This window comes from Cricetulus griseus, chromosome 2, assembly GCF_003668045.3.
Source record: "Cricetulus griseus strain 17A/GY chromosome 2, alternate assembly CriGri-PICRH-1.0, whole genome shotgun sequence".
Lineage (NCBI taxonomy): Eukaryota > Metazoa > Chordata > Mammalia > Rodentia > Cricetidae > Cricetulus > Cricetulus griseus.
This window is the reverse complement of record NC_048595.1, coordinates 311,491,156-311,505,053: the sequence shown is the minus strand read 5'-3', so window position 1 is coordinate 311,505,053 and position 13,898 is coordinate 311,491,156. Positions and strand designations below refer to the sequence as shown.

Below are 13,898 nucleotides of genomic sequence, written 5' to 3'. Positions count from 1 at the left end.
GGACACATGGGGAGGGGCCTAGGCCCAGCACAGGAAGATTTGGTGGACTTGGTGGAGCCCCTGTTGGGGGCCCTACCCTGCCTGGGGAGTGGTGGGTGGATGGGGTGGGGGGTAGGTTGGAGGTGGGGGAGAAGGAATGGGGGTGAGGGGAGGGAGAGGGAGAGGGGACTTACATGTGAAACAAGCCTGTTCCCTAACTTGAAGTAATAGTAATAATAATAATAAAAAGAGAAAAAAATTCTCTAGAACATGAAGGGTAGAAGATAGGGTGGCATCATGCCATGAAGATGACAGGTGAATACTTGAAATGTTTTGGATTTGCCAGAGCCTAAACATGTGACTCAGGTTGGCCTTGAACTCTTCATCTTCCTGACTGAGCTTCATGACTTCTGGGATTCCAGACATGTGTCACCCCATCCAGTTACTAGAACTATTTCTTGCTTGTGGATGTGTGCATATACATACATGTACATATATGCACAAAGAAAGCTTCTATTATAGCACACGGCATTTTCTAAATTATTTTCAAGCAACAAAGCTGGAAGGCATTATTTTTTCAACATCACCATCTTATTAGCTACCTATCCTTCCCATATATACCCTAGATGAATTTAATTTCTATCATATTATTTTTGTAAGCTTTGTAGGTTATTCTGTTTATGGGGTAAGGGAAGCAGGAATGACAGGTGACTTGATTTTTAACTTGATGAGATCTGGGATCAGGTGGGAGATGGGCATCTGTGCACATCTGTGGAGGATTATCTTTATTACATGAAGTGAAGTGGTGGGCCGCTCCCACAGTGAGTGACACCATCCCCTGTGCTAGGATCCTAGACTGTATAAAAAGGAGACGGAGATATCCAACAAATTGGACTTTAAACTAAAATCAGTCAAAACAGATGAAGAAGGTCAATTCCTACTCATCACAGGAGAAATCCATCAGGATGAAGTCTCAATTCTGAACATTTATGCCCCAAATACAAAGGCATCCACATTTGTAAAAGAAACATTACTAAAACTCAAATCACACATAAAACCGCACACACTTATAGTGGAAGATTTCAACACCCCACTCTCACCACCGGACAGGAACACCAGACAGAAACTTAACAAAGAAACAAAAGAACTAATAGAAATAATGGTGCAATTGGACTTAACAGATATCTATAGAACATTCCACCCAAATACAAAACAATTTACCTTCTTCTCAGCGCCACATGGAACCTTCTGTAAAATCGACCACACACTTGGCAACATAGCAAGCCTCAACAAGTACAAAAAAATTGAAATAACCCCCTGTGTCTTATCAGACCACCATGTTTTAAAATTAGAATTCAACAACGACAAAAACTACAGAAAACCTATAAACTCATGGAAATTAAGTAACACCCAATTGCACAATTCATGGGTCCAGGAAGAAATAAAAAAAGAAATTAAAGATTTCCTAGAATTCAATGAGAATGAGGACACAACATATCCAAACCTATGAGATACTCTAAAAGCAGTGCTAAGAGGAAAGTTCATAGCGCTAAATGCCCACATGAAAAAACAGGAGAATTATCACACTAGAGAATTAACAGCACAACTGAAAGCTTTAGAAAACAAAGAAGCCAATACACCCTGGAGGAGCAGATGCCAGGAAATAATCAAATTGAGGGCTGAAATCAATAAAATGGAAATTAGGAGAACAATACAAAGAATCAATATAACAAAAAGTTGGTTCTTCAAGAAAATCAACAAGATAGACAAACCTTTATCCAAACTTACCAAACAACAAAGAGTGAACATGCAAATTAATAAAATCAGGAATGAAAAGGGGGTCATAACAACAGACACAGTGGAAATCCAGAGAATCATCAGGTCATACTTTGAAAACCTATATTCCTCAAAATTTGAAAATCTAAAGGAAATGGACAATTTTCTGGACAGATTTCACTTTCCAAAATTAAATCAAGAACAGATAAGCAACTTAAATAGACCTATAATCTCTAATGAAATTGAAGCAGTCATTAGAAGTCTCCCAACCAAAAAAAGCCCAGGGCCAGATGGCTTTATTGCAGAATTCTACCAGAAATTCAAAGAACAGCTAATACCAATTCTCCTCAATGTATTCCACACAATAGAAGCAAAAAGGTCATTACCAAACTCTTTTTATGAGGCCACAATAACCTTGATACCCAAGCCACACAAAGACACAACTAAGAAAGAGAACTAGAGACCAGTATCCCTCATGAACATTGACGTAAAAATTCTCAATAAAATATTGGCAAATCGAATCCAAGAACACATCAAAGAAATCATCCATCCTGATCAAGTAGGCTTCATCCCAGGGATGCAAGGATGGTTCAACATACAAAAATCCATCAATGTAATCCACTATATAAACAGACTGAGGAAAAAAATCACATGATCATCTCACTAGATGCTGTAAAAGCCTTTGACAAAATCCAACATCCCTTCATAATAAAGGTCCTGGAGAAATCAGGGATAACAGGAACATACCTCAACATAATAAAAGCAATATACAGCAAGCCAACAGCCAACATCAAATTAAATGGAGAGAAACTCAATGCAATTCCTCTAAAATCAGGTACAAGACAAGGCTGTCCACTCTCTCCATACCTCTTCAATATTGTACTTGAAGTTCTAGCTGGAGCAATAAGACAACAAAAGGAGATCAAGGGAATACAAATCGGAAAGGAAGAAGTCAAACTCTAATTATTTGCAGATGATATGATAGTCTACATAAGTGACCCAAAAAACTCAATCAGGGAACTCCTACAGCTGATAAACACCTTCAGCAAAGTGGCAGGATACAAGATTAACTCAAAAAAATCTGTAGCCCTACTATATATGGATGACACATTGGTGGAGAAAGAAATCAGAGAAGTATCACCCTTTACAATTGCCAGAAACAACATAAAATACCTTGGAGTAACACTAACCAAAAAAGTGAAAGACCTCTACCGTAAGAATTTTGAGTCTCTAAAGAAAGAAATTAAAGAAGATGCCAGAAAATGGAAAGATCTCCCATGCTCCTGATAGGTAGGATCAACATAGTAACAGAACTGTGCTGTCTTCTGGGATTTTGTTTTTTACTTTTGTTGTTGTTGTTGTTTGTTCGTTTTTTTGTTTTTGTTTTTTGTTTTTTTAAAAATGGAGTGTGCTAGAAGTCTCTACAATTTTGTTCAAAGGACTGCAGAACCTGGAAAAGCTGCTGTTGCTGCTATTGATGCATAACATATTGCCATTATTGCTCTTTTTATATAAATATATATATATGCTAATTGAAACTCAAATATGTGATGAATCCAAGGTGTTTCAGAGAGTACTCACCTGTGCATGCAAATTTGATTTCATCTTTAGTAAGTGGTAAAGTTATATGCTTGCCAAAAAAAAAATAAGTGACACACTGGAAGACAAATGTCACACAATTTCAATTTTATGTGTAACCTAGAAATGATGAACTTATGGGAACAGAGAGCAGAATTGTGGCTATTAGGCTTCAATGTGGGTCTTTTAACAATGGGGAAATGATTGGTTTAAGGATATGAAACTGCAGTTGGACAAGAGGTATGGACTCTGTGAAGTCTTCAGGTCTACTGAGAGCATGATAAATATGGTTGATAACAATATGCTATATTTTAAAAGTTGTGAGATAGTATACTTTAAGTGTTCTCAAAACAAAAATGATATGTGTGATATAACATGTTAATTGGTTTAATTTAGCCATGCCATTGTGAACATACTGTATTCTGTATCATAATTGTGCATGACTTTATTTATGAACTAAATAAATGAATGAAAAAAAGATAAAAAATAAATAAATCTTTTCTTAGAAAACAACAACAACAAAAAAAAAAACAACAAAAAAAAAAGACCGAGAGCTGAACACAGGGATTCATACATCTCTTCTTCCGGATGGTGGATGAATGTGACCAGCTACTTAAAGTTCCCGCTCCCCTTCCTCCCCAGTTGTCATGGGCTGTACCCTGGAACTGTGAACCAAAGTAACCCTTTCCTTAAGCTTTCAGTGGGGTAGTTTATCAGAGCAACAGGAAAAGGAAGCATATGTGTGTAGGGGGAAATGCTGGCCACACCCGCTTTGGGGCTGGCACAGGTGACACCTACCACGCACACTTGGGCATGGCCAGAGTGACATAGCAAGACTTTAAATATGAGGGTGGCATGGATGTGGCTCTCTCTCTGTTCCCTCCCCCGCCTGGTTGTACAGGACTGACTCCGTCGAGTGAGTGCTTTCCTAATAAACGTCTGCTCATCAAACTAGCTCTGACTCCATTGCCATCCACATTAATTGTGTTTCACTTTAGAAGTGGGGTCCCACCATATGCTCCAGGCCAGCCTGGAGTTCACTCACAGTGCTGGGATTATAGGTGTGCGCCACCACAAACGCTCAGCTATTGTAGACTTTTCTTTGGACTAGTTAGTTACAATTTTTGCATTAATTCATAAGGAAAATAGGTTGTGATTGACAGGTGAAGGGGTGTCCATTGAATGTCCTAGGCAACTTGAACTACTCTCACAGCACACAAAATGTGTTTTCATCAGCATCATCTTTTGCACTCAGAAATTACTTGACAGTTTAGTTGACAAACCAAAATTTCCTCGGCTACTAGTAGAGCCAAATGTGGTTTTTATATTATTTATCTTTATTTTTTTTTAAAAAAAACACTTTTTTCAAGATTTATTTATTTATTTATGAGTGCTCTATCTGCATGTATACTTGCAGGCTGAAAGAGAGCATCAGATCCAATCATAGATGGTTGTGAGCCACCATATGGTTACTTGGAATTGAGCTCAGGTCCTCTGAAAGAGCAGCCAGTACTCTTAGCCACTGACCTAAAGTTTATTCTCTGTGTCTTTCACATCATGCAACTAGATCCCATTCATCTCCCTGTTCCTTCATAACTATCCTCTGCCCTTGCACCCTCCTACCCAAAATAAAACAGAATAAAATTTGAGGAAAGAAAAAAAGACAGGGGAAAGAGAGAGAGAGAGAGAGAGAGAGAGAGAGAGAGAGAGAGAGAGAGAGAGAGAGAAAACAAGTGAGTCACACAATTTACCCTTTTATCTATCAATCTTTACTATCAAGTGTTCATTGCAGGGTCATTAGTCTAGTTCGAGGCCTGTGGTTTCTGCTACAGGATTAACACTGGGCCCTCACTGGGGCTCTTTTCTTGTTCTTTGCCTGTGTCTTGGGAGATCCTGCAGCTTTGAATCTTCAGGACCAGCCACTTCGCATGCTCCAGCAGATCATAGATGGAGGTGGATGTTGGGGTGGGCCAACTCATAACCCTGGTTGTGGGCCTAGGTATGTGTTGGGTTAGTCAGCAGACCAGCTTCCCCTGTCCTCGCCATCAGGGTGAGCTCTACAGCTCTGCTAGTTTACCCTGTGCAGCAAAGAGCGAGGGGTGGAACCAGTTCTCCTGCTTTCCTCAGGGCAGGCTCACCCATGCCCACAATGCCTGAGCCAACTCTATTGTGTTACCCAGGTGAGAGGTGCAGAGGCCACTCTCTTGGGTGCTGCTGCTGGTGAGGGGCAGAACCAGTTCTCTTTAGTGTTACAGCCAGTGAGGGGTGGGGCCGACTCTGTGCAGTCCTATCCTCTCAGCCTTTGGTGGGAACAGAAGCCGCAGACACCAACCCAGACCAGGACTGCAGCAGGGCCAGTGGCCCAGACATCACCATGACTCCAGGTGGCAAGCAGACTACCCACCTCAGCCCACTTTCACCTCTTCAGATATGCCTCTCTCCATGGAACATGAACCATTCTATCTCTCCCATACCACACTGATGGGGAAAGTACTGTGTATGCTTATCTTATTGATTGTTAAATAAAATACTGTTTGGCCAATGAGACAGCAAGTTAGACGGGACTAGGAGTCAAAGAGGATTCTGGGAAATGTAGTAGAGAAGTGGTGATCCAGGCAGGAAGTGACATAGCAAGGAGACTCATATTTAAAGAAGGAGATACAGGAAGCATCCCTCTTTTCCCCTCTGCTCCTGCTCCAGCTGCACAATATAGATTTGCCCACCATAATAGTGCTTGACTGTCTGGCACCACAAGGTGCTGGGTGGGCCCATTTTCCCTCTGTACCTGGGGCAAGTTGCTGATTATTATAATTATTACGATTATCTATTGTGTATTTTGTTTTGTTTATTGAGATGAGGTCTCACTGTGTAGCCTGGGACTCACTATGTAGACCAGTTTGGCCACAAACTGAGAAATCCACCTGTCTTTGCCTCACAAGTGCTGGGATTAAAATATATTACACTACATCTGGCTTTTAGATTTTTTTAGGCATTTATTTTATGTGTATGAATGTTTTGCCTGTTTGTATGTGTGCATGTGTGTGCTTTGTGTCTGCAAAGGTCAGAAGAGGTTGGTGGATCCCCTGGAACTGGAGTTACAGATAGTTGTGGGCCACCATGTGGGTGCTGGAAAGTTAACTTGGGTCCTTTGCAAGAGCAACTAGTGCTCTTAACCAACAGGCCATCTCTCCAGCCCCTACTGTATTTTTCAAATTAACTTACAAGGGCATATTAGTTATAAAGATACAGATATTCAGTGATACTCTTCATATTTTCCTGGCTTGTGGCAACTTTGGTGTGTTTATATATCCTGGGGACCAAGGCCCTGGGTCTGCTAAACACCAGCAGTTCCACTGAGCCATGTCCCTAGTCCTCAACAGGATCCGTTTCAACACTTATGTATCTGTGCTCTCCAGCACCTACTGTTATACATGCCTAAGGATATCATTTATCCCTATGACCACATTCCATACCTTACCACCAAACAGTTCAATCATTTCAATCACATGAAAAGCCCTCCAGAGTGCCCAAGCCTCGACAGGCTTGTCTTCCACTGTCATCATTCACAAATCCTTCCTGCACCCCTCACTGAGCACCAAACATGCCCAGAATCATGAGACATCAGAGAAACATGAGTGAAGCATGGAGATGTAGGTTCTAGTGTCAGAGACAATGTGAATAAGAATATGAACAGTAAGTTGGATGCTGAAGTGGCTTAATGGAAATGGCCTCCATAGACTGAATACTTAGCCCCCACATGTTAAAACTGTTGGGGAAAGATTAGGTGTCGTCTTGTTGAGGAAGTGTATCACTGTGGGAGGGTTTGAGAGGTTTCACAAGGCTAGTCCTAGTCCCACTGTGTTCTCTCTGCCTCCTGATTATGGATCAAGACATAAGTGTTCAACTGTCCCTGCCACCATGCCTTTGCTCCACTACCATGAACTCTTGACACTCTGAAACCATAAGCCCAATTAAACACCCTCTCCGAGAGGCAGCGTTCCTTTGTGTAGCCCTGGCTGTCCTGGAACTAGCTCTGTAGACCAGGCTGGTCTCGAAACTCAGAGATCCACCTGGTTCTGCCTCCTGAGCAGGGATTAAAGGTGTGTGCCACCACCACTAAGAACCTTCTTTTATAAATTGTCTTGATCAATTTTGGTGTTTCACTACAGCAACAGAAATACAACTAAGACAGATGGTGATAGGTTCTATGTAAGATGACAAAGCAGGAAAGTGAAGAAGGGTGTAGGGTATTAGAGTGGAGAGTCACTGAAAAAGCAACACTGCAGCGTAGGATTGGGGAAAATGGTACATGCAATCCTAGGGAGGAGTCTTTCAGGATGGAGTGTACATCCGATGACAGTCAGGAAACCAAGGATGCTGGAATAGACTGGCCATGGGGAAAGTGTCAGAGGTAGTTAACAAGGTAACTGGAGTAATGGCAACAAGTCATGCAGGTTTTTATAGAGTCCTACGAAGACTCTGGCTTCCACTTTGAATTTAGAGAGTATAAAGGTTTCCCAAGATAGCTGCTAAAGCCCTTCATTCAGTGTTTTACAAGATGACCTTGCTACTCTCTTTTGCTGAGAAAACACACAAAGAAAATGTGATATATAGGCAATAGAATATTATTCAGCCTTTAAAACGACGGGCCTCCTACAATATACAGTGACTTGAAAGAACTTATAGAACATTGGTAAATAAAATAGTGCAGAGGGAGGCATACAAATCAAACCATCTAAGTATTGCGACTGTCCTCCAACCCAAGTAACCGCCATCTTGGGCAGTTTAGTGGCACCCCTTGCAAAAAGATCATTCCAGCAGGGCTGTTGATGGTCTACTCCTCATTGTAGAGGAATTGGGGGAATCACAGAACCCCTATCTGAGTGTCTAGATACTCTGTCTTAATTTCATGTGATCTTGGAGGTGGATAGGATATACAGGTGGAAGACTAGAGGAAGGGGGCACTGTCTCCGTGGCTATGGGGAAGCAGTCATACTTGCTGAGCTTTCCAGGTGTGCCCTGTTGGGGTGGGGGAGGAACATCTACACCCCTTATATTACTACTCCCAATGTTCTCTGTAAGGAAGCCTAATAAATTGTTTCCCTAAAGTGAACTTTGACAAAATCATGCCTGTTTGTGGCTGGGACCTTAGGAGTAGGAGAAGGTGTTGTTTATGGTCTCCCAAGAAGGAATTTTAGTAACATCAGGTCAGAGTGAGACAGGGTGGTTGGGGCTATAGTTTAGTGTTACTGTACCTGCCTACCATGCATGAGGCCCAGTGTTCAGCCTGTAACATCTGAAACACAAGCAACAAGCAGAGTAAACTCAGACACAGAACATAAAACTGTGGTTACTAAGGATTTTGAGATGTTAGAGAACTCAGAATTTCAGCTAAAAATTAGTTCAAGAGAAACACTGTAAAACATGGTGACTGCACTTAACAGTGTATTTAAAACTGCTATAAGAAGGAACTATATGTGTTCTCACCATAAAAAAGAAGTAATACATTTTAATTAGCTTGATTTAGCCATTCTATGCTGTAGAACAATCTTTGTATACTGTACACATGTATTACTCTCATTGGTTACTAAAGAACTGACTGGTCTATAGCTGGGCAGGAAGAGATTAGGCATGAGAGTCAGACCAGGAGGATGCTGAGAAGAAGGGCATCTGAGGAGTCTGGAACAAGATGCAGAGGAATCAGATGTACATGCTGTATTGAGGAAAGGTACCAACACACAACAGAGGGCAGAACATAGATAAAATATGGCTTAAGGTTGTAAGAGCTAGTTAGTAACGAGCCTAAGCTATCAGCCGAGCATTTATAATATTAAGTCTCTGTGTAGTTATTTGGGGGGCTGGCTGGTGGTACAGAGAAACCCCACCTACAATAATATTTGTACTTCAAGGCCTTAAATTGGATACCATAAATCATCCATTTTATTTGTTAATTATAAACTATCAGTATAGTTGCCAAGATGACTGACATGTGAAGGCACCAAACCTGACAAAGGCTAATTGGAGGCTTCAGGCATGTGTGTAATAGAAAGAAAACAATCAACATGTTTTTCAAGTTTAAATTTTATTAAAGTACAGAGTTAACAAGTTTGAGTTTTTTACATAGGAAAAGGCCAGTCAATTTCAGGTGCTTCATAGAAAAATTAGCACTAAAAAAAAAAAAAAAAAAAAAAAAAACCCAAACCCCAAAAACACAGATACAAATCCATTATTGGCATTGTGGCTAATGGGGGAAAACAACAATTTTAAAAGGTAGCAAAATCTAACCATGTCAGAAACCCTAATAAACGAACAGTAGACTTACCACACAAATTGCATTCAAACTCCAATATAGAAAAAACGTAACCACAAAATTTGGCTACAGCTAATTGTTTCCAAAAAATCTTTTTAAAAAATTAACAGATATGACTATAAAAATTTTTGTAGTTTTTCTTTGCAAAGTAAAAAAAAAGTTTAAATCTTTAATAAATGAAGTCAAAATGATCCTCTTAAAACTTTTATAAATAGTTCTCAAGACATATATTACTCATCTGCTGTAATCTTTCTTTACCTGAGAGAATTTCCCAGGATCCTTTCTCCCAAAGGGTTGCCTTAGAGTCCCTCCATCATTTTGCTCAAATGAATGTGGTTAAACTTCTGCTGAAGTCAATTTGGGCAAATGCAGTCCTGATTTGCCTGCCCTTCCCCAACTAAAACAAAATCAAATACACCTCTTTGGTAAAAGTCAAGTATCTCGGTCTTTCAAAATAACTGTCTCTGTGAATGATTCTCTGAGGGAAAAAAGGAAAAGAAGAGTGAGCTAAAGACCTTGTGATCAGCTTCCCTGTCTGTTGATGTCACCTCAACACCAGAGAGCCTATCTCTGAAATGAAAGGAAATGAAAATGTTTACTAGTGAGTGAGTTACACACAAAACCCTTCAGATCCTGTAGCCCAGGTGCCAACCTCTTCTCTGATCCTTTCTGGGTGTTCAGTCTCATTTCTGAAGCCCCTGTCATTTCTTAGTAGTTTATATGATGTGCACTGATATATACTTCAGACACACCAAAACAGAGACTGCTTATAAGGGCAATGGAAGAAGAAAGCCCATGAAGTTTAAATACAGGCTCTGGAGCTCCTTCCCAGATAACAGGGAGCACCAATGATGGGCCATCAGACAAAATAAATATGTACATCACCCGAAAAAGGCAGAGGGTGGAGCTTTGGGAAGGGGGCAGCTAATACTACAGTGAAGTCATCTGTGAACTGCAAACAATGTCATCATGTGGAAACTCTTGCTGGCCATTCCTTATGGGAACCAGAACCCCAAAGCCTCAATACCCCACGCTCCCTCCAACTCCTTCCCCACCAGTTTACCCATGACATAAAACTTCCCCAAACCTCTGGAAAACAGTTCATCTGCTGACTTCCCAAGAAGCCCGACCAGCCACCCAGCAGCACAAAAGCCTGACTCAGCAATGACATGGCAGGCTTTCTAAGGGTGAACAAGTGGACAGTCTCCAGTCTCCAACCAGGCATCTTGTCTAAGCAAGACTGACAGGAGAAACACCACCCCCCCTTAAGTGTTTTACTCATAAAAACAAGAGGAAGAGAAACACATACAATTTCTAACTCTGATGCCCTGTCTGCCACCACTAACGGGGTCCATCAGCAGCTTCAAGGCATGCATTTTTATGGTCCTGTGTGAGTAGGCAAGAAGCAAAGAGCTATTACCTTTAAAAAATTATCAATGGATAAGGCAAGTTAACACTGCCATTGTTAACTCAAAGCAATTGGCACACTTTCCAGTTTCTCAAGTACAAGAACCTGACAGGGTTCTTAAACCATTAAGTGGACTACCACCACCTGAGGAGTTTCTCACAGCTGATCATAAACATCAATTTTTTTTTGTTTTGTTTTGAGACAGGGTCTAGCTGGCATAGAGATCCCCTTGCTTCTGCTGAGATGAAAGGTTTAATTCTTAACTTCTACCTTAGTAAGAAACCCACAGTCCTCAAGTGCAGCCATCTCACTTCTGACCATCAATCTAACTCTAGTAGCAGAGAGTAAAGAAGGGTGTGGCTGACAATTCCTCTTGTGAGAGACCCAGCTTCTGAAGGTGAGGGCACAAATACAAACATCACTTAGGCAGCTGGAAAATAAGTTTTGGGCCTGCCTGGATGACAGAGAAGCCACAGGGGCTGCCACTGGCACTGTCCTGTGTTTCCCTGAGCTGCTTTCTGGAGAGGAAAGGGGGCCAACAAAGACCAGCCCAGGAATGTGTGGCCTTGTCAGTCTGACCTTGGTCCAATATGACCAGTTCAAAACTTGCTACATCTGGCTGCCAGACTCAGCAGAGAAGACAAAGGCCTTGACTAGACTTTGGCAGGAGGAAAACATTACTGTTCCCACTTCTACCCGAGTTCCCCTCTGCTTTTTCTCATAGAATGTCCGTCCATAGCAGTGGATGGAGCTAGCTCACATGGCCCACTTTCTGAACTATTCCCAGTTGATGGGGCTCCCATTCCCATTGGATTAACTAGATTTGTTTAGAGTTTGTGTGTAGTTATGCCTGCGATTCTCATGTGTATTTAAACTGCTGAGTTTTAATTGCCCCTGACCTATATAAGGAATTGTGACGAAGTTTACAAACAAGGGATCCTTATTTGCGTACCCTCTAAGACTGGGTCTCAAACACTTTAAATTAAGTGAGCTCTTCAAAGAATCCACCCATATTCATCCCCCGCCCCCATGGCACTTTTAGTAGGAGGGCACAGGAGTGAGCAAAAATAAGAATCCACATTTTGGCACATGGGAACCAGGCTTAGGCGGGTCCCAATTCTGCCTAATTTGTTCAGATAGGTACAGAAAGAACAGCTAGACCCAAGTCCTTCTGGGATGTCTACAGAGTTTTTCTACTCCATACAGAAGTGGGTTATCCCTCCACCAGTGTCTAGCAGACTCGGCACTGGGAATTCTAGACTAAGAACATCAGCACTGAAAATGCACACCCATGAGTATTACTTTCCAAAAGTGTGTCTGGGACCTTTCTGTGATGTGATCTTGGCTTTGTGAGATGCCCTCAGCCTCCTACCATTGCATCTAAGTCTAATTCTTCACTTCCTTGTCTACACCTGTCTGCTCAGCTCTGCTGAAGCTCCTCACCCCACACTTCTACTTCAAGGAAGCCATGGTGTTAACATTGGGGCACAATGCAAGTGAGGAAGGCCTTGTGGTGGAGGAGAATCGAGGTGGGTGGGGTGGGGGCTGCTCTTCACACTTCGAGAAGGGTGTGACAAGCTGCAGCCAAGAAATAACTTTTCTGTGAAGACCCTTAAAGCATTACTGTTAATGACACAAGAGTTGTGATCCTCTGCTGGCAGGGCAAAGAAAGCAACATTGTTTCACAATCATATGACCACCACCATACAAAAGCGCCATAGTTTTTGCAGACTTGGACTGGGTAGGCATAAAACAGTGAAGAACTCCATGGAGGTGAGATCTAATTGTGCTTTTCACATTATTACAAAAATTCCCCAGACAAGAATGAAGGACCTCTGCCAAGAGCAGAGAGGAAAGGTCCTGACTCCCAGCATCATGACCTCACAGAAAAATGCTGTGGCAGAGACACAGGGAAGTAGTTCTCAGGGTGGAGAACCTTCCTCTTGTCCTCTATAAACAGGGAGCTGTGAAGGCTCCAGGAGGCAAGAGTGAGTAACAGAGATCAAGACCCACATGAGGGCTGTGGATTCAATGGTTTTGTTTTTGCTTTTTTATACCAAGAATGAGAATGACAGGCTGTACAAGGCCATTTTCATCCCTGTGATGGATGCTGTGCCCCGAGTTCTGTTCTAGTTAAAACACATCCAAGAAAAACAGCAAGAGAACTTTAGCTACCACTTAGGGTAAGGCATAAAGACATAATTAATTGCACCTATCAGCTTGGCTAAAGATTTCAATTCCTGACGGTCAAAATGGTAGTTTCCTTTAGGACTTTAGACTAAAGCTGATTGGGAGATTTTGTTTGTCTTATGAAAGCACTGTCAGACCCAGGGCACCGGTTGCTGCTCAAGCCCCTGATGCACACATTCAAAGGGCAGCCCTCCAGAGTGGGGCACAGGCCTGCTGAGCCAAGGGCACCTGCACATCCTCACACTGAGAACTGCCTGGAGGGACAGCAAAGAGGGGCCACCAGGGTCCACAGGTACAGTATCACACACATCCAGCAGGAGGCCATCTTGACCCAGAAGATGGACCAGCTCCCAGTGAAGAAGGTCTCAATGGTGGCGCTCTCATAACTGTGGAGAAAAGGACACAGGTGTGGTGAGAGCAGGAGTGGGGAAGGGGTTTCCTCTGCTCTAGGGATTTCCTGCCCCCAGAAGCCTTCAACTTCCTTTCTTAGCAATTAATGGAGTTATAACTCATATACATTTAAAATGTACCATTTGGTGACTTTTCAAGCACTTACAGAATCACTACTACAATCAGTTTTAGAACATCTCTGGACATCCTGTAACCCTTAGCTGCCCTCCCATTCCTACTGTCCCCATTACCTGCATTTGTTAACCT

The 13,898-nt window shown here is 42.0% G+C and overlaps 1 protein-coding gene across 2 annotated transcripts in view; it reads right to left on the bottom strand.

Moving 5' to 3' along the window:
- Positions 1–11,629: 11,629 nt before the first annotated feature.
- The window catches only part of Serinc5 (serine incorporator 5), an 85,527-nt gene continuing 83,258 nt past the window's right edge, over positions 11,630–13,898 (bottom strand). For both annotated transcript variants that reach the window (XM_027401736.2, XM_027401735.2), the window contains exon 12: positions 11,630–13,627. In XM_027401736.2, coding sequence (XP_027257537.1) covers positions 13,480–13,627 — 148 coding nt within the window. In that variant the 3' untranslated portion in view covers positions 11,630–13,479. The remainder of the gene's footprint in view (positions 13,628–13,898) is intronic.